Source organism: Ciona robusta, chromosome 10 (assembly GCF_009617815.1).
Source record: "Ciona robusta chromosome 10, ASM961781v2".
In the NCBI taxonomy this organism is placed as follows: Eukaryota; Metazoa; Chordata; class Ascidiacea; order Phlebobranchia; family Cionidae; genus Ciona; species Ciona robusta.
Genome location: NC_143244.1, coordinates 4,111,434 through 4,138,984, shown reverse-complemented (window position 1 = coordinate 4,138,984; position 27,551 = coordinate 4,111,434). Strand labels below are relative to the sequence as shown.

The following is a 27,551-nucleotide window of genomic DNA, read 5'->3' as shown; positions in this document are numbered from 1 at the left end:
ACTTTGGCAGACTATACAATAATTGCTTTTTCGGAATCGAACTGTATTGGAACGAATGTACAGTATAACAATAACGGTACAAGTAATATTAAGAAGCTAGCAGACTACCTGAAAGTAAGAAAAAAAGGAAAAACGCACGAAAAAACACGGAATGTAAAATGAATGCTTGAAAACATTTTAAGTTTTGAGATTTCGGAAAAATTGTCGACACGGTCACTGATTATGTGTGGGATAAAAAATTAAAAGTATTAAATTTCAGTAGTCGACTATTTTTTTGTAAATAAAACAGTAAAAACACGAAAAAATGAAGATTACGCAGTTAGTCCACGATAGCCGAGGTACGCTGTGCTTTTTTTAAATAAAACATATTTTTGATTATTTTAATATGGAAGAAAAATTTGATGATTATTCGGGGTACCGCTTGATTTAAGAATTATAGGCGAACATAGATATCGTGTAACACAGTGGCTGCGCTACAGTTTGAAAAGTAAGCCAGTTTTGATTTCAGTATTTAGCATTTAATGTGAGCTTAAACTTTGCCAAATACCCAGGTCCTATTCTAACATTATCATGTTAGAAAAAGCGGCCATTTCGGAATACAGTGATTATTTTAATAGCGACACATTGTCTTGTGTTAAAACACAGGACTGTGTGACATCATAGAGAAATTTATCGATAAAAACCCGACCAAATGGCTCGGTCGTTTGGATTCCATTAAAAAGTGATTTAAGCAATATATCTGTGACAGAGGGTACGATCTTGAGGTGACGTCATGGAAAATTGTGGAGCTTAGCAGGCGACCTACGTCACAATAGTGCGTTATGACGTGTGAGAGCGGGGGTGCTTGGTTAAAACGGCACTTACATATAGTGCAGGGGGGTAGGAAAAAGAAACATTTTGTATAAAAATAAATCGGTACGGCAACATGTGCACCTTTCAAAGTCGCACAAGTGTTCCGGAGGACGCCTGGGACTATCCGTGCTTTGGGAAGGACAAAGCGGTCATGTACCGCGGACCTTACATCTTTCTCTGTCTGGGGGAAGTACCTTTTCGTTTGGACGGCCACCGTGCCGGCGGGTTAGTACCGTGCGTTGGGTCCGGGGACTTTCCCTACGACGTCCTGTCTTTTGAGTTCGTGACGTCATCAGATGGCTCTTCGCTCGAGAGACTCTGAGCGAGCTGCCGCTTTAGCGCTATCTTGCGGGCGGTGCGCGGGCTGGGTGACGCTGCAGTGTCCACCGCGCTAACGGACGTGACGTCATTTGCGATGACGTCATTATGGTTTGTATCCGACCTCAGATCGTTTAAAATCTCTTGCATAATGTTGATCATTTTGTCCATGCCGAAAAGGTAGCCGTCCTCCCTGAATGAACAAGACCAAAATTAAACATAAAAAAAGTACCGAAAATCAGAAAAATTTAAAACATTTTACAAAAACCTCATCTGGCAATGCAACACTTTAATTGCAGCAGATGAACCGCCCGCTGTTAATGTATACCACCGACGACGTCATAATTACATGATGATTGCTAGATAACAGGCTACCTCCATTAAGGTTAACCAACGGTATAAGACAACGCGTCACCGCATACGGTAAAACAAGATTTCAAACCGCTAACAACGCGGTAGTAACCACAGTATAGAAGGAGTGGTTTAAAAATAGATATTTCTGTGACGAAACGGACCGCAATTTATGAATACTATAGCAGTACAGCCTATAGGGCGTTAAAAAACTTAAGGTATTAATACCTTATTTTGTTTTTGGGATTCTTGTGGGCAAAAAAACGCGTGTTTATGATGTTAAAATACTGTGTGTGACGTCACAAAGCCTATTTTGGCGCAAATTCTTCCGAAAAAATAGAATTGTAAATATAGAATAAAGTGATGCAAATTTTTGTTGTTAAACTGCACCGCGGGCGCTGCTATTCCTATGGCCGTATAACATAACCTCAAGCTGGTATTTTGGGATTTTTTGACGTTTTATTTTAGTCCTTTGCTAAATCCGAGGCTGGAGATGGCCATCTTATAGATTCGTATTCGGATATGCGATTTAGGTGACAAATAAACGACGGCGGTCTGGTTTAGATACCGTGTTGGTTTAAATGCCATTAAACTAATGCGTTCAAAAGGCTAAATAAAGATATATTTAAATCCGATGTGTGGTCAAATTACAGTAAAGTGTAATTTTTTATATAAAAATAGCGAATCCTACAGATCGTTTGTATTAAACAGTATATAGTGCCTTTACACATAAAACGTGTATTGCGAAACGAGAAAAACAAATGTACAGCAAATGTTTTTTTTGTATACGGTAGCGTGGGGAAAGATGGTACACCTTTAACACATAATATCCAAATATCCCAATCGTGTTTTAAACAATTATAACAACGGCCTACAGGAATCGTGAGGATATGGTTTAATAGTTCTTTGTTTACTACCAAATGGGACAAGCAAATAGAATGAAAAGGTGTCCCATCTCCCCCAACCTTCTATAAATTATAATTCACGCCTTGATCTATTGCGGTTTTACGTATTTAAGACAGAGGTGTTGGGCGTGCGGTGGGCGTGACCCCTACATTTCACGATATGAAATTAGATCATTATCGTGAACACGTGATGGAAATATTAATGATGTAAACCGAACTTAAAATCCAACTATTTGGGCGCGAAATGGCAACTATGTCAGTGTTGCTTTTTTAACACCTTTATATAAGAACTGGCAGCACTTTTAAAAGAACTGGCAACACTGTAGCGAGATTTGGCCGAACAGCGCCCATATTAGACACACATGAAGATATGAATTATACATTGGCTGTCAGGTGCTGATATTACGGAAAATGAAAAACGATGAACGTACGATAATGAAACAAGGTTAGATTCCAATATATAATACAGTTATGAAATATTTAAAGGTTTTTAATTACATTAGAAATTAAGCAAAGCAATACGTTTTTTTGGTAATCAGTTTAATTATGTTTCGCCATTTTTATTCTTTTGTCTTTTATAATATATATTTTTAATTTTTTAATTTTATAAAACAGAAGGGCAAATAAGATTTGCAAAAATGGCCAATGTGCGATTCAAGATTTTTAATTTATCTTGCGAGGCTATAAAGACTATAATTTATTATACACCTTGTACACGCTTAAAAGTCACCACCGTACGTAAATATATGGTTATTTTTAATTGCGGGGTGATTGTTTTTTTGCAGTTACCTTTTTGCATTTTACAAAATTTGGGCAACCTTTTAGTTTCAAACAGAAATACAACAAATTAAGTTTTATTCTTAATTCTACTTGCTGTAATTAAATTCACTCTTTTACTTGACCTTTACTTAATAGACTGACATTTCAACTACTGACGTCCGCATTTATTGCCGTGACTGCACTAGACACGAGTTCCTAATATATTAAACGAGGTCATGGGTAATTATGTGCGTTTTGACGCAGTGGTCGAATGGTTTGAGAGCTCGCCCGGTAATTGAAGGATACCGAGTTCGATACCCGATGCTGCTACATTACTAACCAGTAGTCGCTTATTATGGTTGTCCAAATTGTCTATACAAAATGAAGTAGAAACACAAGAATCCGCAAACTGTGTATGTGGTAGCGAGAAGGCTCCGAGGTGCATGGAATTATCTGTATTATTTATAAAACTGTCGTTGCACCGCCACGCGAAGATAAATAATTTAGTAGGATTTGGAAAGACGGGACAAATTTAGCAAATAATATACAAATATCCTGTGTTTTAAACAATTAACAACGATCTATATGAGTCGTATAAGGATACGGTTTTACAATTCTTAAAATCTTCTTTGTTTACTACCAAATGCGACAAGAAAATAGAATAGAAAGATGTCCCATCTTAACCCACCCTGCTATATGCATATGATAGCGTTTGAAACACTGGTAATAGACCAAACGCTTTCGATTCATTACGTTGTACCAACCTGTTCCCTTCCACCCATTCTGTTCTATGGTCGAGTGTTTGACCTTCAGGCAAACGACTCGTCTTCCCAAAGTCGATCATCCACACTTTAGCTAACCCCGTAGCATCGTGCACGAATAACAGGGAGCTCCCGATCACCTACGTAACAATTCACGTTAGTGACGTCATATTGTGGTAAATTATTTTTTTCTAAAATTATTAAAAAAAAATCCCTTATTTTTTAAAAAAAGAGCTATATTTGGAAGCTGGAAAGCAACATTTTTGGGCAAGAGATAAAATGTTACCACTGACAGTTCCATTAAATAATATAATGGTTATATGCAAATAACTGATTATTTTATTTTCCATTAAACCTGGAAAAAGAAAAGTTTCGCTTGGTTAGGACACACGCTACCGCAGATGCTTCATATACAGTCGTTCTCATGGCCTTTTATACGATATATTACGGATATCTGTCTGTGGCTCACACGACGGGACCGCCATGTCTGAGTGTTTTAAGTGGGGTATACGTCGAACTAAAGCCATTGAACTACAATTTAAAAGACTCTTCAAAATCTAAATATGTCAAAGCAGGAATTAGCGTATATGGAACTATTTTTTAAACCAATTTCGGGAAAAAAAGGCGAAACTGTATATAGTAGGGTGGGGAAAGATGGGACACCTTTCACATATAATAACCAAATATCCTAATCGTGTTTTAAACAATTAACACCGATCTGTGGGAGCCGTGCAGATAAAGTTTTATAAAAAATCGTTGGATGTTTGTTTACTACCAAATTGGAGGAGAAAATAGATTGAAAAGGTGTCCCATCTTCCCCCACCCTACTATAGGAATAGAATTAAACGATTTTTTTTGTGAAATAAAATCGACATTTGTATAAGCCTTAGGCGAAGTCTATATATAATTGCAAATTGTAGTTAAAATACGAGCATCAGCTTAAGAGTGGTGATAGATAATGTTATGGTACTGTGGGGTAAGATGGGATACCTTTACCACATAATATCCGAAATACTCTGATCGTGTTTTAAACAATTAACAACGATCTATGGGAGTTGTCAGGATGCGGTTTTACAATTCTTTGAATGTTCTTTGTTTACTAAAAAAATGGGACGAGAAAAAATAAAATGAAAAGCTGTCCCATCTATCCCCAGCCTACTAATTCTTTGATTGTTCTTTGTTTACTACCAAATGGGACGAAAGGGCCAAAAATATGTCCCATCTCCATTCACCCTACTATATTATTGGCGGAATAAACTATTGTAGCGATTGGGAAAATGATCTTTAACACTAAAGCTACACGAATCTATAAATATTTCAAACTAACTACATATACAATCCGTTGGTTTAAGAAATGGTTACAAACTATGTTAATTACTACATATACGCAAAGTACAATACACCGTAATGACGGTATGTTATATTTGCACACCATAACAGAATTCTATTAGAATATTTTCAAAAATCATTGCGTTACCTGGTACTGGAATGACTGAATTATAAAGCGATGAAACATTGTCAGAAAATATTAAACAGCGCCGAAAATAGACGGTTTTAATCACTGCAGCTGATTCAATAGGTTCTATATTTACTGTAACCTCTGACAAAGGTGACTACTGTACATATATAATGCACGCGTATATTACAAAACTAAGGTGTGGGACCTTTTGTACCAGGGCTCATGTTATTACCAGTATGTTAGCGCAATCTACTACAAAACGTGAAATTGCTCAAGAAATAATACGTATACACCAATAGTTGCAAAGTTTTTTCCCAAAAAGGATGGTATTTTAATTCTTGTAACACGTCACCGCGTAAGCACTTTGCACGTCGGTGTAAACAGTTTAGAATAGTCTATTTTTAACTTGGAGCGAAATTTACGCCCTTAGCCAAAACGCGTTGGCCTGCTGCCAACATTTTGACTTGTTTAAAGAATTTTGTTTTACTGCCCCAAAAACGTTCTATTTTTAAAAGTTTTTTTTTAACACCAGCCATAAAAAAGAGACAGTTGCTTAACACCAGCCTATCAAAAAAATACTTGATGAAATACCATTGTACATGACGTTGCTTTTGAATTTTTGATAAACATATGAATACAGATATACTTGTAAATAATTTATCACGGATCATGAATAATAAATGTGATCACCTCATGACGATGAAAGAAATCTGATCCCTCCAACGCCACCCGCATGTCCATTAACCTCTCGATGTATTTCTCCTGCAATAATGCATATTGTGACGTCATAATAGCCTAGATTTGGGCAAGTATGCTACACTATTTATTAGATATATAATAGGGTGGGCAAAGACGGGACACCTTTAGCACATATTATCTAAATATCCTGATCGCGTTTTAAACAATTAACGACGGTCTATGGGGGTCGTGAGAATATGGTTTTATAATTCTTTAAATGTTATTTGTTTACTACCAAATGGGACGAGCCAACAAAATAAAAAGATGTCCCAATTTTCCCCACTCTACTATATGATTTCTATCTTTCTTTTTGGCGTAGGTACATATAGTCACAATATAAATTAGGTATATGGAAATATGCAACCTAAGACTGTTAACAATATAAATCTTGACGTCAGAGACGTATTGAAGTAATCTAATTTAGTCTCAGATTTACATACGTGTGGTTTGATATGATACGCGAGATTGCGTATGTGTGGTTTTCAGACTGTTCTACTCTATTAAATATGGGCTAGGCCCTAAGGAGAGGCAAGCCAAGGGGGCCAATAATTTATACAAAATATTTTTTAGTAGGTTGGGGTAAAATGGGACACGTTTTTATTCTATTTTCTCGCTCCATTTGGTAATAATCAGAATAGCTTACAGATTTGCACAACCGTACCTTGACGACTCTAAAAGAGCGTTGTTATTTCATTAAAACACGATCAGGATATTTGGATATTGTGTGCTTAAGGTGTCCCATCTCACTCCACAGTATTATACATTACCCTCAAAAGCCCCAAATCAGATAAAATTTACCCGAACAAGCGGAGTCTAGATATTTTTAAGCATTGTTTTGATAAACTGCATAAGCAATAAAATAAGCACTAATTTCATAAACAATAAATATAAACAGTAATAAAACTGCAATATCAACATAGAAACTTACCAGCACAGTGACGTTGTTGTTTATGAAGTATTTAAACGCGCATACAACTTGTTCTTTCGTTTTCGTGAGCTTGTAATCTTTGCTGGGGTCCTTGTCCCCTTTCTACGGTAAATAATGACGTCATTAATTAATATGATATCTATGGAGATCATTTGTTATACAATTTCTGACAGGTGAGCATATGTTATCAAGCATGAATAAACATGTTGGTACACCATGTATATTGAAAATTTGAAATTATTTGTGATATGGTTCAGCATATGTTATCAGGCATGAAAAAACGCTCTTGGTACACCATGTTTTCGATAAACACGACATTAATACGTCCGTAAACAGCAGATACTCGATAACGTTCTATGGTTTTAACATTGTGCGATAACGCCAAAGGCTGGTTGCAACGCAGAAGGTGGTTTTGTAACCGCATCGTATGGCTTTGACAATATTTAATAATATTGCATCACGGTATTAGTTCATCAGCTGTATTTGTGCGTTGCGTGTGTACGATAGTTTACACTGTTCGTAAAATGAGTGCACTGACGCCACGGTCGTTGCGACAGCGAACAAACGGAAAAGAAAGTGGATTTTGTGGGCGTGCATTTGCATTGTCTAGTATTCTAGCTATACTGGGAAATCTTTTCGTGGTATTTATTTGTGACCCGTTACGACATTTTAAAAGTACGGCATGAATTGTAGTTTTATTAGCCGCACCACAATATTAAAAACACGTCTCTTGGAAAAAATAGGCCTAAAAATCACAGTATCTCTGACGCCAAAAAAGCGTAAAAACACTATGAGTAAAAATGAACTCAATTAAAAACACGTCTCTTAGAAAAAAATAGGCCTTAAAGTCACACTATCCCTGACCAAATAAGCGTAAAAACACACTATAGCTAAAATAACACATGTTTCGGGGAGTGCAAATTTCGTTAAAGTTATAAATTCGGATGAATAACTGTCCTAGTTATATAATGCAATACAATGATATTTATATTCAAGGCCCAGCGTTTTATTTGCACAACGGGTGGTGGTGTTGCTGTTCAAACAGGAACTTAAATGTGACGTGGCGTGCCCGTTGTTGTGTGCTTAACGAACAGCGTACAATAGGACGTACGGCGCGCAGTCGACACTAAGCATACAGTCATTTAATATGCCGCTTTCTTTAGAATGGAAACGTAGCACCTCGACCAAGGGCCCATTACCGATTTACTGTCATATTTACAGGGATCGGAAAGCTGTAATTTAAAACGACTTTTATTTTTGGGGGAAAGTGTGTGTCATAATATTTAAAACGTGATTCGTTGTCTTGAAATTTTTTGGTGATTTTTCGTCTTACGAATTTTTGAGATTGACGTCAACAAATGTACACGTCACGCACATGATTCATTAAATATGACGTCATAATACATAACCAAGTAGAACCCGTCTGACCCAAACGGTTAGTGGTAAAATATATCCAATATAAGAAGACCGCTCACAGTGCCAGTGATGCCAGATATTTTTTTGCGGAAATAAAACATGTTTTATTACTCTAAAAATCAAGTGTTTTTGGAATTATATAATTCTGAGGGGGATAAATTAACTGGCAACACTGCAGTCTAAAATAGCGGCTCCCGAATTTAATAAGCGACAATTCGAAATCAAACATTACTATCCGCGTACACAAATGGCTGAGAACAATGGAAGTGAAGCACGTTGAATTCCATAACTCAGTAAACACTTTCAAAATCGCAAATCCTATTTTAACAATACTTACAACGTATGTGGCATTTAACGACAGCTTTGTAGCAGGACGATTGGCTTTTAGTATTTTGTCGCCGTAATTGTAAAAGTAAACAACACGTCTAAATTGTAAGAACCGTTACACAAACATAATTTGGTAAATACACACGGCCTAAATTAGAACAAACTACAAATGTTCAGATAATAGATATATAAACATTGAATGACACGCGCTGTAATACAAATGCGGACATTTAGGCTTGAATATGGTTGTTTGAACAGCTAATGAAGAAACGTTTTGTTCGAAAATACATAACACTCAATTCTGCCGACCCCACACAAAGGATACAATTCACACACGTCGCAAATGGAGGAATAGCAAAAAAATCGCCATTGAACCTTTTCACTAAAAAAATCACATTTAGCACATTTAAACGTTTGGTAGGTCAACCAGACGCGCATTAAACGAGCATATTACATATACGTGCACTTTTAATATAGTTCTATATAAATGTCTACCTAAATACATGAGTACCATACACAAATCAAAACTTTAGAATGAATTGGACCTATGTATTTATTATTACCGTATATGCAATTTCCAGACTAATAACAATCGACTTATATATTTTTTAAAATTTGCAACCAGAATACCTAAGTACCACACACAAACTCAACTTTACAATGGTTTGGAATTTTGGATCAATGTTCATATAGTAGGGTGGGGGAGGATGGGACACCTTCAGCACATATCGTGTTTTAAACAATTAACAACGGTCTATTGAAGTCGTGAGAGTACGGTTTTATAATGCTTTCAATGTTCTTTGTTTACTGCCAAACGAGGCGAAAAAACAGAATAAAAATGTGTCCCATCTTCCCCCACCATACTTTACTATTACCGTCAGTAATTTTTACAGACTAATACCACAAGTCACAACAACCTATATTTTTTTACACACCTGATCACTAACCTTTATTCCTTCGATCCTGAAGCCAAGGTTTGAAGTTGAACTAACTTGTTCTCTCCATTGCATATACCTTGGTTTCGTCACCGCTTTTAGTTCCCGTTCCTCGGCTGTCGGTTCGTCAGGGGAGATTTCTGTCATCTTCAGGTACATGTCCTGTGAACCAATCAGATTTAGGGTTGGAAATGTATAAGCCAATCACGTCGGTTTAACAGTTTTTGAAAATGAGTGCGCAAAATAATGATTTTTTTTTCGAAATTTAGTTTTTGATCTCATTCTGTAGTTACAGCCTTATGACGAGGTACGCCAGTGGATCTGGAATTATGGGTCAAATTAAGCCCACTACGCCAACACTTAGTAGTGATATAACTATAGGACTAAGATGTACATGTTCGAAACTCGATGTGGTGAGCAGGCAAATAAATGCAGAGAGCCATTAGAGTCCGGTAAATAGGGAATCAAAAGCAATAAGAACTCTGTATGAGTAATTACTGAACCACTTGTTAATTGTGGGTCATTAATAGCTTCTTTCACTCAAAGTACGTATTTTGGTTTCAATTAAGCGGCTACATGCCTACAGCTAGAACCGATTAATTAATGCTTTACACTGTATGAACTGATGACATCTTGGGCCGATACCAATGTTACGTCTGATGCGTGACGTCGGTTCGACACGCAAGATGTCAGTTGATTGAAGTTGTATGACGTAATAATGAATTACAACTTACGTTTCGGAGTTGTGGCTTTACTTTCGCTTTAATCAACTCGTCCTCCAAGTACGTCCTGAATATAATACAAATGGTTAGAACCGTTAAAAAAAACATAATTCTGTTCTATTTTTTATGGGTGACGTCCTTGTCAAGGACCTAGAATTTATGCCAGATTTAGCCCATTAACCCAACACTAGGAAATGCGCATTTAAGTAGTTTATGCGACCGGTGCCCAACTTTGCGACACCGCATCGCAATAAAGTGTCAGACACGCATTTTTGTACCATTTTTAACCAAAATATTGCTGAATGTGTGGATCATTTAAGGCTACCAATTTATTGTTTGGCCACAGATTAAAATGACAGACGTCGCTAAAACCGTTGTTATATACGTAAGGTAAACATATACCCAAAATACACCATAATCGCATTTAGTCTGTTTTTGGCAATATAGGATAGGAATTTCGTTACGCAGATGCGGTTTTACGTGTTTAACTGCTATTCTAAATTAAAGGGTATAGATTTAAACTACGACGCCCTATGCCAGCGGCCCGTGACTTTTATAAGACAGACGAGTATAGCCCGTTATGTTTGTTTGGCAAAGTGGCTTCCATTTGAATGTGAAGTACCGATTAACATTTAAGGCGAGTGACAGCAGACGTTTGGCTATTGTGGAAATGTGTCTTAAGTTTTGAAAATAAACTTTGGGGTAGGGGCTGTTAACGAAAATGTCCGGCCCAAATTTTTCAAAAGCAAGTAGCATTATAACTGTATCAGCCTTATGACTTATGTTATAACACTGTGCGTGGTACAAAAGCCGAGGCAATGTGTTTGTATTTGGCATAGATACCTCCACACACGTTACATCGGATGTTATGCTTATACCAACTACACAAGGCTTCTGGCGACGCACGCATATATTGTATAGGCCGTATAGGGCTATTATTAAAATCAATTAAACGGATTAAACTCATGTGACACTACGGTTTATGTAGCCTTGTAGCGTGTGTATTCGACCATATAACGGTCGATTTTTTAAATTTTGAAGGTACATATTCTGTCAAAAGGGTAACGGAAAAACGACAGGTTCAAGACAGGTTTTGGGGAAGTGAACGCCGTATATTTCCCAAGGCGCCGTCGCATTTAAGGTTGAAACAAGGTTGTTAATGAACCATCTGTTATTGCGCCCTTTGTAATTTGAACTGTGTTTCAAACCTAGTCGCACGGGTATTATCAAAGAAAAAAACGTAATGATTAAGCCGATCCCCTATGGTAGCGCGACCTTTTCTTCGGCGCTGATCGCAATGGCCAATGGATATGCGGTTATATGAACCGCGGTAACTGTAACCACTGACGAGGTGAACTTACTATTCTCAGTTTTGAACTTATGTCAGTATGGGAATCACAAAGAGTATTGCGGCACGCTGGCATGAACGGCGATTGCCCTTTGGCATGATTAATCAATGTATAATTAGAATCGTATAGTGTGGCCGTACAAAGGCAAAGCTTTCTTTAAAGCGATGCCAGAGTCAGTTTGCGTAGCTGTACAGCGGTAAAATGATTGTAGGTGACGTTTTTTGACCAAATGATAAGGCATGACGCGGTAATTAAACTTTATCGGACGTAAAACATAAATAGCACAGTATATGTGCTTTTTTTTTGCTATAGATATGCGATGGGCAATAAAATGTTAAGTATAGTAGGGTGGGGGAGGACGGGACACCTTTAGCACATAATATCCAAATATTCTGATGTTTTTTTAAACATTTAACAACGGTCTATGGAAGTCGTAAAATATGGTTTTATATTTCTTCAAATGTTCTTTTTTTTTCTACCAAATGGAATGAGAAAATAGAACGAAAAGGTGTCCCATCTTTTCCCACATTACTATCTTATAAGATTAAGGAAATCACAATACCACAACACGTACATTAATATATATATTGATATATTGATACCGTTGATATCGCAACGTTAAACTACATATGCTCTACAATCTACAATGAACGCATCAGAACCTCTGGCCTCCTGCTCCCTGGTCAAATACGGAGCTTGATATTAAATCGGATACACTTCCCGCTAAAATCGGATGCGAGGAAAGTGGATGAGACCACAAACCTTCAGTGATCTCAAAGCGCACGAAAACATCACGTACGCATGGAGAAAGGTCAAATGGTCGCTCACTTAAGGCAAAAACCGCTTTATACAGGGATACGCCGGTGAAACGACGCGTGGCTGGAAAACTTTAGGGGGGGGGGAGTTCTAATTCATTTTTTAGCTATACGTATATTAGAGTTGGAGGGACCCACCTGATACCCATCTTACAATCCATAAGTGAAGGAGCGTCAAAGGGGAGTAAAAGATCTTCCATCTGAGTGAATTTCTCCCCGTTGTTTTCCACGATGCCATGGAACGAGGGTGCGAAGTTTTGCAGAGTTAGGTCGGCGCCCATTCCTTTTAAGCAGTTTGCTTCTCGCTCGACGTAGCGCTTGAGGATGCAGCCTTCCTCGCCCGGTTGGAAATTTCCTGAGAATATGGGGTGAACTTGAGAGGCTGTTTGATGCAGGAAGACTGCGGGTAAATAAGCCAATCGCGGTCGAAGCTATACGTATTCCGTTTGGAAGCGAGAAAAAACGTGTGAAGCGGGGGTAATCTTTGCTTCGTTCGGTCGACTTCTAAATATAGACCCTGCCTGTGCTACATATATTTTATGATGGGGGGATATGGGGCACCTTTTGCTTTTGCACATACTATTTAAATATGCTGATCACGTTTTTAACAATTAACAACGGTCTATGAAAGTCGTAAGAATACAGTACAATACTTTGAATGTTCTATGTTTACTACCAAATGAGACAAGAAAATAGAATGAATTGATGTCCCATCTTTCCCCACCCTACTACATAGAAGCAAAATTAAGTTATAAAAATAACAAAAAATGTATATTATATTCCAAGCATTCCAAGTTTAAACATAAAGAAACTTATTCTCACGTACCTGCATGACCCGCCAGTTGTACCCAGGGGTATTTCTTTTTGAATGACTGCATAAACGGTGACCATATCACCATCCGTATCTTGCTCCAAGAGTTTTGCTGAAAACGAGACATTATAGTTTAGACTCGCTCTCGCATAAACAACAACAAAGCTGTAAAGAAACCAAAAGCCTGTTCCCCAACAGAACCTGCCTAGCAACAAAAGCGGCCGGATAGGCGGGAGTCAACTTTTAAGATATTTTTATTCGCAATTTTGCGGCGTCGGGGAGTTATCTACAGTCATCAACACGATCTAATTTGCGCGTCAGCAGTGGCAGACTAAAATACCATCTCTGTTTGTGTTAGATTTCATCAACACACCGCTGTTTTGGGGTACAACGATATAAAATATTTCCAAACCTAAAACGTGGTCGGATTTTATGAAAATTTACGAGCACGAACTTTTTTTGAGATTCGCATACTTTTCAGTTCAAAGTAATTTGGGTTGGATTTAAGTGGGAAAATAGTATAAGAGACATGATTCGTAGACGTGCTGTTAGTCAAACAGAAGGCGGAAATGGTTTCAAAAATAAACCAACTTGGCATATTCATACGAGCTTGTAAAAACGACATAATTCTCCATCGTGATTCTACTATGTTCTATATAGAGTGTATGAATGATCAGCAGCAACGCGATGCGTAATTGCTTGCGTCACTTACAGCTTACCGATTGATTCTTCGATGTGACAGGATGTGCATTAGACAAGTGTTGTGTATTTGTGAGTTGTATAAACGCCTATGATGCAAAAGCATCCAACCACTCTGTTGCGTCACATCTCTTATAGTTACGCAACAAACGGACACATTTCCTTCCTACGCACATCCGGTGACACAAGCAGACTTCTCAGGCCGTGAGTTTAGAAAAGAAAATAACATATAGTAGGGTGAGGGAATACGGGACACCTTAAGCACGTAATATCCAAGTATCCTGATCGTGTTTTAAACAATTCACAACGGTCTATTGATGTTTTTTGATTACTACGAAATGGGACGGGTAAATGGAATGAAAAGGTGTCCCATCTTCCCCCGTTTTACTATATATATATTTACTATTTGTACTATGATATGTATACCTGTTAATAAAAACAAAATGCACAAGTACAACGATCTACAACCGAGACACACAATAAAAGGCGAACTACTACTCCATAATACACATTAATACGTTCTCACAGTTTCAAGAAACGAGTAAGCAAATATGAGTTTATATTTAGAAGCAATTCGGTCAGACTAAATTCCAACGAAGTGGGGAAACCGAAAATTGGAAGGTCTAGTTTTTACGTGGTTAGACGTGACTATTTTAATAAAGGCATGCGAAAAACTTTGGCTTAAACAGCAGACATAGGGCAAATGTGAAGCAAGCGTAGTAGGTGACGTGAAGTGAAACCGTAACTTAAATCGTTTTCGTGATTGACAGTGGTCTTCACGCTTGGCTGGCGCTGGTAAAACTGTGAAATGCCTGGGTGACATTTGTCGTACCAGCGGATAAGAGAATGGGTATCCACATTCAACACAATGTTATTTGTAAAATGCGTCGTATAAAGTGCCTTAAGAACAATTTGATTATAAATTCCTAACAGCTAAGATTATTAGGCGTTACGTAATTACCTATATAAATACACACATGGTTAGTCGCATTACATCAATACCGTAGTCAGCCTTCTATCTGCCTTTTACCTGTAAGCTTGAGTCTCCGTTCATTCTACGCCCAAGTAGAAGCATAGCTGTTGGGTGACTGAAATGTGACCGCGGTCACCAACGGCTTTCTAAAGCCCTGTAGCCGCTGTGCAAGTCCACAGCGGCGGCTGAGTGCTTGAACAGTAACAGGCTGTCACTTTAAAACTAGCTGCGGATGTTTAGGAACTGTAGAAGCATGAAAAATAATCAACGGATGCCCAGTGACAAGCAGAGAGGGCAAAATACCACAAGCGTTTTCTGCGAAAGCTAAGAATAGACGCACGGCATAACACTCTCAGTGCTTCTAAGTTTCGGGTTAACGACTACCAAATCTCCAGCCACTTGCGTCAGTACACAAACTAAACGTCAATGCTTGCGCTGTTGCTATTATTAGATAGCTCTGCAAACTAAAATGTAACTGCAATACTTTCCTTGCACTTACAGTCTTGAAGGCACTCCCACTCTATAAACGATTGTTCCAATTCAGTCAGGACTTATTTTAAAACGCTCTAACAGCTGAACTACTGTATTGACATTCTGCTCACAACTCCCTAAAGATAAGCGAACAAGACTGCAGAATATGTTATTACCCAAGCGCCAGCGAAACGAGTTGTAATCAATCTTACAGCCCTGTACCGGTGTTACTGTTGGGTAGCGCATACGGAACTGAAAGACGGTATCCGTGGGGCTGTCTCCCATTGTCCAACGGCGGAATTTCGAGAAAAAAAAACAAACGCACTGTACTTCTTTTTATTTTAGCCATTCGTAAGTGCTTATGAATCGGCTCCGCTCGAGTAGACGCAATTGGAAGTAGTCAGTCTCCGGACAGCTCCAACGAGTGCTATTGGCATGTGTGTCACAGATGTAAATTACACTCTGCGGTTTGGAAGCGGCATGCGACAGCCGGGGAATACAATTATTTTGCAAACGTGAAAAAATATTTCGAGCATATAAAAACGTGCACAAATTTGGCACACGTTATTTTGCAGATCTGATACACGAACGCATATTTAACACTAAAAAGCATGTGCAACAACGAAAAATACATATACAGCTATCTGAGGGGTAATAAAGCATACACAGAACGAAATACGTACCAATGCGAGGCATAAAAACGACAGAGGCACCATGGACAAATTGTTGCTTAACAGATAGGTTGGCTTCAGCGACTGCCGTCCCATTAATGGCCACGATTCAAAGGTTGAATGACGCAAGTTATAAATTGCTGCTTTGTTTAGGTAACTATCCTACATGGCTTGAGGGTAGACCTCCATTAAGAGCACTACTATACAAGAACCTATACAGAGAATAGCACTTATGTATAAAGAGACACTGGGTGTTTTCATACACCACTCACAATGATATTATACAAATACACGGTGCATTACTGCATTACACACATAAGGTTACACAAAACATAACCTTTATATATTCTGTTCTAGCTCTTGGTTCAAATTTATAGTAAACATTCATAATTTTCCCTTTAAATATTTAGCACATCTGTAATATAACGTCTATTTATCTGTTTCTATTTGCATAAAAGATTTTCCTAACTGTACACCTTACATGCTAATGGTCTCACTTTAACATCCTACTCTATGTGGGTTGCAACACCCAGTAAATCCTACACCACAACTGACCAACAACGCAACAGAATTGCTCGTTCACATGAAGGACTCAGTTTTGTTCATTCGTAAATCAACATTGCCCGAGGGCACAATCATAATATGAACTGAAAGCAGTAAGCACTGAGTAACAGACGTGAGCACACACTATACTGCTATTCTCCTCACATTTTGCCCCAATATCATAATTTTAATGACTAATAATAAAGTCTATATTGTCATAAAACAGTAGGAGCTATCAAAGTGACTCATATCTCATATGAACAGGGTTTATTACAATACTGTTTTACATTAGTTTCGTTTGCCCAATTAATTTTGTAACTGCTAATACAGAAAAGTTGCTTAAGTCATTTTACAAGTCTAGTCTAGGGGGCCTAAAATGGGTAGGCATATATGTCTCGGAAACAATTATGATACCCATGTGAATAATACATATAGGTAAACATATTAACAGCTTAATTAGTAACACTGCACCAATTAAAGTTAATAAGGCATATGGCCTAATGAGCACCCTGGTTTAACCAAATACAGGCACCTATGCACGATGCATGTAAGACATTGGTAAACACTAAAATTAGAATTGATATTTTGAGAAATAATGTTAATCCAATATATGGATATAAAAGCTACTGCTGCTTTAGTGAACTTATAGAAGCTACTGCTGCTTTAGTGAACTTATAACTTTTACAGCATTCGATGTTACTACAACATGCGACAACCATAAAATACATTAGACGAATTTATATCCTATGTTGTACTGTACATAAACACAAGCCTGCAGTCAATGAGTTTTAGCCTATGCAATGGAACCGGCTGTACAAACTTTTTAAGGCCATGTTGTGACCCCAATATTACCATACATACAGTACAGTTTAAACTGCAAAAAACATGCACCACAATAACTACATAAGTGTTCTATTGCAGCAGTGGCACATATAATATATATTCAACACGATTTTCGCATTAAAAGAATAAATAGCACACAAAATAAACAAAATATATAATCATAGTATAATCATGACCTAATGGTGGGCTATGGCATTTACCTTGAGGTTACAAACAATTCATGCTTGCTTGGGCATGAAAAAGCATGACCTAAAAATGCTGAACATTCCAGACGGCAGTTCTAAAGGTTGGGCAATGTATACTATGTTTAACAACTTTCCGTTTTTAGACTGGGAACCACACATAAAATTGCTGCCACTAACTACTCTTTAGGAAATTTTCCAGTTAATATTTGACAGCACTGTAAAGCCATAAATTATAGGGCAGTTCAAATAGCCCAGTAAGACCATGCAAATATTACAATTGATCAAATCGCAAAGAAACTGCCACTGACTGATCAAAGGTTTAAAAGTGGATGCAATTTGGATTAATTGCATTTCTTCCCTTTGTAATGATAACCTATAGGCCTATAACCAATACAAAGGTTATAGCATTTAGCTGTGCATCGTAATGGGCACTGTGTTTACATTTTTACTTTAGTTTGCTTACAGTGTCTAGTTAAACAGTTCACAACTTTACAAAGTATCTTCAGTATTAAAAAAACAAAATCTAAAAACAAATAATTTGAGCAGATAGTACCAAACAATGAAATATAAAACCATTTTTGGTATATTGATACACAAATTTTAGACAAATAGCTAAAAATTAACATGACTAATCAAGTGTGAAAACCTTGAAAGAAATATGTGAATGTGATTAGCAGCCAGTACCAAACAATGAAACATAAAACAGCTTTGAGTATTGTACTATCGACACACACAAATTTTAGCCATTAACATGACTAATCAAGTGTGAAAAACCTTAAGGAAATACATGATCAAGTATCCACTTACTGCTTTAATCTTGGTATGTCTTCTTCTTGTACCTTGCACTGCACCCTCATCACCACTGACAAAATCCTCTTCTGATTCAAAGGACAAAGAAGATCTAAGAGGGTAATAAAGTTTACTGGGCTGTGTGTAAGTACTTTAAATAGGCAGTAAATCTTTATAATGGGGCCCAAGCTCATTATTTTGTTGTTAATCAAGCAGTGGGGGCAATTTCTGTTGTATGGGCACTGCAACTTTAATAGTTTGAGTAACGGGCATAAGAGTGTCTAGCCAAATAAGCGAATACTTGGAATAATGGTTAGTTTAAAAGGAAATATAAAACACTATCCTACTTCTAAAAATACTTAATCAATTAAAACACACATGCAAAGGGTGGATAGTATGTTTAAATACTAAATAGTAGTTAAGTTGTAAACTGTGTGAATATGACTAATGGATGTATCCGTGTGACCATGTGTATTGCAACTAATAACTCTGAACCATAATGTAAACAGTTCTATGCCGCTAATATAACTGCGAATGCAACAGGAAGTATATTGTTTACAACAGATATCTTACACCATACACAAACAAAGCAAGACAGAAATGGCACAAAAAAAAACAAAAAACATCATCCTAACTTTAGATTTCAAATACTAATTAGTTTAATTACCTCAATGAGCAATTGGAAGAAGATGACAACTTCCGGACAAAAGTTTCGCCCACTTTTAAACTTGATCCTCCGTCATCGGATGGCAACAATGGATCTGGGGTGTCGGATGTTGCAGATGAAGAGGATGAAAAGGGGGAGGCTGCTTGCTTCCGAAGAGCAACCACTGATAATGTTAATGGATTATGCTGGGGTGAGGTCTCAGGGGAAGACATAGTTGCTTCAATTTCAATGGAACCCTCCGTTTCGCCAAACGAGGAAGCAGTACTCCCATCATCTTGGTGACATCCTGTGTCCATGGAGGAGCCGTACGCACTGTCGCAGCTTCTTCTTGGACTTAGAAGTGTATGCTCCGCTGAAACAAGCTCCGGCAAAGTGCTAATATTGTCTCCTGCCTCAATTTGATATACTGACGGCCCGAACGCAGTTGAAGCGCAGTGGTTTGGGTCAAAACTTGATGCTTCGCATGAGTGCCTCCAAGTTGGACTAAAATCTAGAGTTTCGTCTACCAAGCAAGAATCACCTGTGCTAGTGTCGCTCACAATAAGCGACGGTATCCTTGGTGTTTTGTTCTGGCCTTGCCGCTGTCGCCAATTGCAGCCTGTACTCTGTGTAGTGGTCTCACTGGTCTGGTTTGGCGCAGAAGTGCTTGTGACTTTATCAGACTGTGAATCAGATTTCACAGAAGTGGTGTGCGTAACCTGATCACTAGATTGGTGAACGCAGTTGGTTGGTTTAGTTATACGCAAACCATCAGACGTGTTGACAGGAGAGCATAGAGTCACATTACGCTCGCCCGCCTCCCTTCTTAGAATATTATCAACTTCCGCTTTTTTATTTTCATTTTTGGAGGACACAGTCAAACCAAATCCACCATTTTGCAAACAGTGTGCTGTCTTGGGTGGGTTGGAAACCTTTGCATTTTCCAACTGTGCTTCCAGTCCTAAATTTCCAGGATAAGCGGAGTTTGTGTTATTTACTCCACGGTGGTGCTCCATGTTTTGACATACAGTTGAATAAATTATAAGCTCAGCATGCCAGTCTAGAGACAATTATATAGGAATGTTTCTGATACTCATGCCAAACCTAGCATTACAGAATAGTTGGGGTTCATAAGGCACTGGAAACACAATGAATAATTAATAAGGCTTACCACATTAATTAATCTACAAAGTTTTGCGATTTAATGCATGTATGCTTGTCGAAAAAACATGCGTAAGTGCATTGTAATATTGTATTATTATTAAATAAATATTTTCAAAATCCTAATTAAACACAAGCATTCTAAATAATCAAACATTCTATTGTGTTTTAGTAGCATTACTAGCTACAGCCCTGTATCAACATTACACAAGTAACTTCTGTTTACTTTAAAACCTCTGTAACGTAATCACGCAGGTAAATCAAACGAAGGACGAACTCAATGCAAATAAAGAACCTACGTACTACACTACTGCAGTCAAATGTTGTTTGAGCAAAGAATATAAATGGTCTGTTCCGCTGTAATCGCAATGTGATACCCATTTTCTTACGCCGAACTAAACTATTTACACAATGCGAATATACAAACACTTCACTCATTCACAGATGGTGTAATGGCTGATTCACCAGTTTACTACACTACAATTAGTAAAGGGTTCAAGGACTATTTTTTATATTCGCCTTGCCAGTAAGAAGCACTTTATACCTTTTTTTAAATGGGAGATTTTAACCAACAACCAGCATTTATACCTATTTTAGTGCAACGATAGCAAACAAAATAGATGATTGACAATTAACAAAAGTTTTCTTTACCCAATTGTGGTCAATAGGCCTATACATAGTATAAAATTATATACGCGCAAATTATAGAAAAACAGGATTTTCACCTATCTAGTTAAAACCAAAACACACAATTTAATTAACAATTTAAAACGCCTTTGGCAATAACTCACCTATTTAGCAATAAACTGCTAAATATGGTATTGCAGAACACTATTTAAAATACTTAGTTAAAAAAATACATATTTATATATATAAATATAAAATACATTAAAAACTGAGTCACACAAACATGCCGCAACAGCAACCCAAAGTGATTCAAACTAGTAGAGTATCAACTCAATGTAAAACTTCTATAGAAAACGTGGTATTTGTCATAGGTGGCCTGGGAGGAAATACTGTGTGGCAGCTTCCTCTTCATATGTATGTATGTACCAAAACGCAGTATAACAACAAACTGGAACAGATTAGGAGGGTTTACAGAAACTAAAAACAACAAATATTATCAATCTCTTAACAGCTGTGAATTTTTTTACTTTCTTTTATTGACAATGAATCTTATTGTTGAATATGCTGTGGGTTTGACTACAATTCTATTTTATCTAATATACAAATTTATTTGGGTAAAATAGCTGGTATATAGTAAGAGGCAGTTATGCGAAAGCACTATGTGTATATACACTGACATTTCTCCTTGATAACACACTAAAACTGTTGTGATAAATTCAGTAGCCTTATACTCAGTAATAGACTAAAGCCTAAATCCTTAGTCACATGGAATGCTTTACCATAGGATCTCACTTCAATAAATAGAATACTCAATAATAGTATAGTAGAGTTGGGGTAAGATGGGACACCTTTTTATTCCATTTTCCCTGTCTATTTGATAGTAAACAAAGAACATTCAAAGAAATAAAACTATATCCCAAAAACTCCCATACACTTTTGTTAACTGTTTAAAACACAATTAGGGTATTTGGAGATTATGTGCTAAAAGCTGTCCTGTCTTACACCACAATACTAAATATAAAGAACTAGGAACTACACCTTACTAGCTGTATCTTTATAAGGATGTACGGATGCCTCTTATTGATATAGGTTTCTATGGTTAGGACATACCACATTAGGATTGTGGTAATGGCTGTTTAATATTGTTTTTAAATGCCCCTAATTAGACCATGTCTACTCTTCTTAACCACTTGGTATATTGACTGCATTTTGACGTAGCCACTTTACACTCATTAGATTTCAACTGCAATTATACCGAGGTTGTCATGTTACATATCATCTAAATATAGTACAGAGATATTAACATCTCATGCTGTTCACAATTAGTCACCAAAAATATACCCTATATTGGTTACTGCAATGGTAGACGGCAAATTAACATTAACTGATATGTTGTTTTAAATATTTAGTGCTACAAAATAACATAACATAATTGTCCACCTAACTTTAGCTTATTCGTTTAGTACAATTTTGCAGAAAGGCAACATTAATTGTTTCAACATGCTATACACTATACATTGTAGCTTATGGTTTTACGTCCACTATAGAAGAATATACTTGGTTTACCACACACAAACTTCCTGCAAACATTCGTCAACGTCAGAATTTGAAATGAAGCAATTGGCGTGTTGTTATGCATTCAAAGTTGGCACGAACTCAACTTTGACGCGTAAGCAACCTGATGCAAACACTTCGTTGAAGTAAGGTAACGCGGATTTACACTATACGTACGAATTGTAATTTGGAAGTAGTATAAGGCGTTGCCACAACATGTTTCCGAGTCTATCGACTATCGCTACTACATCAACAAATCCTACCACTACAACACCACTTAATGAACTTATATAGTCTATAAGTAATACCTGTATCACGAGTATAGTAACGCTGACCAAACAGTTTATTATTAAAGCATGCAACAACAGCAATCCTGTGCTAAATTCTAAACACAACAGCTGATGACGTCAAACGAAGAAAACTTCAAAACGTAGCGCGTGCAATTTGCTGTTGTGAACGGAGATACCTTCTCAACACCGCGGATTACGTACGCAAGAATAAAAGCCCACGTCAAATGGGCGACGCAAACGTGACGTAAAAAAGCGCACAGCGACGTTACTTCCTTGTGACACCTGGTGATCAGATATTCACGAATTTCGCCAAATAAAATCAGGTGACAGACTTTTATACAAATGTATCAGCAAAAAATCGATTTTATTTTAGTTTAATAGGATATAACAGATGTTGTAGCAAAATTTTAAGACATGATTTGTAACTTTTCGTTCGACGGTGTTTGCCAAAATCTAACACAACTGTGTACATCCAGCCGGAGTTTATATACATACTTCCAATTTAAATACATACTGCTTTGTTAAATTAACAAAGACCAAAGTGTATTAACAAAACTTTTTGAAACGTACATTCAAATTAGATCTCATGTTTCATGTCCCCAGTCCATAGATTTATTTTGTATAACATTTGGGGACTTCCCTTTCGGATGTTTGTTTTCTTTCTTGAAATTTTCGAGTCGGTTGAATTTGAAGCTTGGTAGTTCTCGGATATTTTGTAGTACGGAAGCTAGAACCGTTGAACATGGAAGGATTAATTCCAGTAGTCAATAAACTGCAGGACATATTTAACATTGTAGGCAGCGATTCGTTGCAATTGCCTCAAATCGTCGTGGTCGGAGTTCAAAGCAGCGGAAAAAGCTCAGTTTTAGAAAATTTGGTCGGCAGAGATTTTCTTCCGCGCGGTACAGGTATCGTTACAAGATGTCCTTTGGTGTTGCAAATGATTCACACTACAAATGAAGATACTGCTCAATGTTCAAACGAAGGCAGCAGTGGCAATAATGATTCTGATAGTTCTGGAGAATCTTTTAAGGAAACCAATGAAGAAGTAAAAGAGTGGGTGAAATTTCAACACACCAAGGGTAAAATTTTCCGCTCATTTAAACAAGTGAAGAAGGAAATTGAGCTTGAGACACAACGACTTAGTGGAAACAACAAGGGCATCTCAAGCGAAGCAATTCGACTAAAAATATTTAGTCCAAAAGTACTAAACCTAACTTTGGTTGATTTACCCGGCTTAATGAAAATACCAGTTGGAGACCAACCAGATGATATAGAAGAGCAAGCACGAAATTTGATCCTGAGGTATATTTCCAACCCCAATTCAATCATCCTTGCAGTAACGCCTGCAAATGTCGATTTTGCGACATCTGAAGCCTTGCAGATGGCAAGGATTGTTGACCCTGATGGTTGTCGCACATTGGCAGTTGTTACAAAGCTGGATTTAATGGATGCGGGAACCGACGCAATCGATGTTTTGTGTGGCCGTATTGTTCCTGTCAAGCTTGGAATCATTGGGATTGTGAATCGCAGTCAGCTTGATATTAATAAAGGAAAATCAGTTCAAGATGCAATTAAAGATGAACAAGCATTTCTGCAGAAGAAATATCCTTCATTTGCCAACAGAAGTGGATCTAGGTACCTTTCTATTACTCTGAATCGTTTACTCATGCATCATATTCGTGACTGCCTGCCTGATCTCAAAACAAGACTAAACGTTTTGACTTCACAGTACCAGTCACTGCTGTCGACTTATGGAGAAGAAGTGCAAGAAAAAAGCATTACATTGTTGCAGATTATCACTAAATTTGCGACCGAATACTGCAATACCATTGATGGTACATCAAAAATTATTGAAACTTCAGAAATTTGCGGCGGTGCTCGTATTGCCTACATTTTCCATGAAACTTACGGGAAAACGCTTGAATCTGTGGACCCTTTGGGTGGACTCACTGACCTGGATATATTAACAGCAATAAAAAATGCAAACGGGTCCAGATCATCCTGGTTTGTTCCCGTTTTATCTTTTGAGCTCTTGGTGAAGCGACAGATCAAAAGACTGGAAGAGCCTTCTTTGCGATGCGTCGAGCTTGTGCATGAGGAACTCCAAAGAATCGTTCAAAACTGTGGGGGTCAAGAAATAGTTCGTTTTATGAATCTCAGAGAAAGCATTGTGGAAGTGGTTACTCAGTTGCTGCGGAAAAGACTTCCAGTCACTAATAACATGGTTTCACACTTGGTTGCAATTGAGCTCGCTTACATCAACACAAAACACCCGGATTTTGCTGATGCTAATGTAATTTCGGAGCTTTTCTTTAACAACCATCTGCAGTACCCTGAAAATCAGAAAAAAGTCCGGCCTGGTGCTCAACTGCGACCAAAGGGTTACAAAGACCAAGCTGAAGGCGAAACAGGAAAGCGACTTTCTTCTAGCGTCCCATCACTTGATGCTGCTTTTGCTTCAGTGAATCCATTCAGAGGGGCAAATTTCAACAGCAGCAATGCTAGTGACTCCGAAAGTGTTAAGAATGACCAGGTTTCTGTTGCGGAGTCTACAGGTCATGAGAGTCCTTCAAAAATGCCGCCTCACCATGCAGTAAACTTGCTAGATATGCCGGTATCTCGGAATCTGTCTCAGCGCGAGAAGCGGGACGTTGAAACCATGAGAAGACTGATCAAGTCCTACTTCCTCATCATTAGGAAGAACATCCAGGACAGTGTCCCAAAAGCTGTGATGAATTTCCTTGTTAACCATGTGCAGGAGAACCTACAGAGTGAGCTAGTGGGCCAGTTATACAAGCATGACCAGATTGATCATCTTCTTACAGAGTCTGATACCATCGCCCAACGAAGGGCAGAAGCTGTGTCTATGTTAAAGGCTCTTCATTCTGCCAGTCTAGTTATCAGCGAAATTAAGGACACCCATGTATGGTGAGGACTAAAGAGATAATCGAACTAAAACTATTTGAATTAATATTGGAGTTGCGCAATGCTAGTTGAACCGAGTGCATTTTGTGTATTGTGTGCTCAAATAGTGTTACCTTGAGCATTTCTGGCTGCGACGGTTGAAAAATGGATGCAGTACTAATAAACTTGTATGATTATCTAAAAAATGACAGCAATCTTTATAATTAATATCAGTAACTTTAAAAATATAATTTGCAATAGTCTTGCTCATAGGTATATTATATTTATATATATATCCTATACTATAGAACTACTGGTAATTTCTGTGTTTTGTTTACACTACAATTTCGTTACAATACGTCGAAAGCAAAACATAATGTTAAGGAAATTGTACATGTGACAGCATTACCAGTCTTATGGCGGTATATATGTCATTTATAAACAATATATATACCTATTTTCTAATTTTGCATGAACAAAAGAATGTTACTTGTACTGTAATTCAGTTCCATTCCAATGTTGTATTATTATACAATAGGTTGGGGGAAGATGAGACACCTTTTTCTCTATTTTCTCGTCCCGTTTAGTTGTAAACAAAAAACAATCAAAAAATTATAAAACCATCTCCTCACGACTTCCATAGACTGTTGTCGATTGTTTAAAACACAATTAGGATATTTATTTTGGATATTATGTGCTAAAAGTGCCCTATCTTCCCCCACCCTACACTATGTTTGCTAAATGTGGTATTTATTGCCACTGTTGTCTATTGAAACTAAAAATCATTATAATATCTTTTAATATGAAAATTCAATGTGTTTTGCAATTGCATGGTTAATCTTGGGCGCATAACATACTTTTTCATGTACTTCTTATGGGCAACTTTAAATTACTGTTTTTATTGGTATATTCATGAAGTCTCAGCTTTTTTCGCAACTAACTTTAGAAAACGGAAACTACACGCTGTTAAACTTTTGATGGCATCGGTCAGACATGTTTTACTGCCATACATCACTATTTCTTCACAATATGGGAAATTTAGGTTAGCATTGGTGGGAATATGACACTTTATTCTACCAACATTAGTTTCATACAATAATGTCACTATAATTTGCCTCTGAGTCTGAACATACAGTGTATGTATATTACTTGCAATGCTGCTGCCACCAAATTAATATAGTATAATTGTAGACTCATTGTATTACCACCTCTTACATAATAGCTACTCTATATCTGCCAGCTGTCTGCTTTTTTCTTTAGTAAATTTAATCGTATAAAGCACTAAAATAGGAGAACATTAACAACATGTGATATTTTGAATTAATACCTGGTTGTGCAACCAACATCAGAACGTGTATACTGAACCCTCTGTTTTTCTTGGTGTTGTTCTTACCTTATATTCTTGTTGTTCTAAGATTATAAAACTTTTTAAAAATCAGGTAAAATTCATCAACTCAGTTTAAGGAAAACTTTAAAAAAAAATTCTTTTTAAAATTTTTTTAACTCCACTATTTCTCAATTGGCTATTTCAAATTACTTCACATGTTTACGATATTTAATAATGTACTAAATATTTGTGTGCTGCGTTAAATCATTTTAGGCTAAAAAATTGAAGCATGCTTGTATTACACCAATATTAGTGTCATGCGACAGGAAAAATGTGTTTCAAATTATGTGTATTCTTAACTAAATGGCAATGCATGTTCTTCTTACTGTGCTCTGTGATTTCTTTTAGGTACACCATAG

General features: G+C 37.2%; 2 protein-coding genes across 3 annotated transcripts; one reads left to right on the top strand and one right to left on the bottom strand.

Moving 5' to 3' along the window:
• Positions 1–26: 26 nt before the first annotated feature.
• Positions 27–20,437, bottom strand: LOC149729688 (uncharacterized). Of its 2 annotated transcripts, none has more exons than XM_089886775.1 (10): positions 19,288–20,437; positions 18,639–18,732; positions 13,462–13,558; positions 12,774–12,990; positions 10,484–10,538; positions 9,750–9,911; positions 7,072–7,173; positions 6,096–6,167; positions 3,950–4,086; positions 27–1,363 (listed from the first exon to the last, which is right to left on the bottom strand). In XM_089886775.1, exons 1-10 carry the CDS (start codon positions 20,280–20,282, stop codon positions 1,111–1,113), a joined length of 2,184 nt encoding a protein of 727 aa, XP_089742901.1. In that variant the 5' UTR covers positions 20,283–20,437; the 3' UTR covers positions 27–1,110. The 2 variants fall into 2 exon arrangements, with proteins under 2 accessions (XP_089742901.1, XP_089742902.1); XM_089886776.1 differs by having other exon boundaries at positions 9,762–9,911; positions 19,288–20,436.
• A 3,084-nt stretch (positions 20,438–23,521) lies between these two features.
• Positions 23,522–27,540, top strand: LOC149729687 (dynamin-1-like protein). Its single transcript, XM_089886774.1, has one exon. It carries the CDS (start codon positions 23,641–23,643, stop codon positions 25,831–25,833), a length of 2,193 nt encoding a protein of 730 aa, XP_089742900.1. The 5' UTR covers positions 23,522–23,640; the 3' UTR covers positions 25,834–27,540.
• The last annotated feature ends 11 nt before the right edge of the window (positions 27,541–27,551 follow it).

Coding starts and splice junctions, on each gene's coding strand:
- LOC149729688 (XM_089886775.1), bottom strand. CDS start 20,282: ATGGAGCACCACCGTGGAGTAAATAACACAAACTCCGCTTATCCTGGA. Junction 18,733..19,287: donor TCTTCCAATTGCTCATTGAG/GTAATTAAACTA, acceptor TTACCCTCTTAG/ATCTTCTTTGTCCTTTGAAT. Junction 6,168..7,071: donor ACAACAACGTCACTGTGCTG/GTAAGTTTCTAT, acceptor GCATTATTGCAG/GAGAAATACATCGAGAGGTT.
- LOC149729687 (XM_089886774.1), top strand. CDS start 23,641: ATGGAAGGATTAATTCCAGTAGTCAATAAACTGCAGGACATATTTAAC.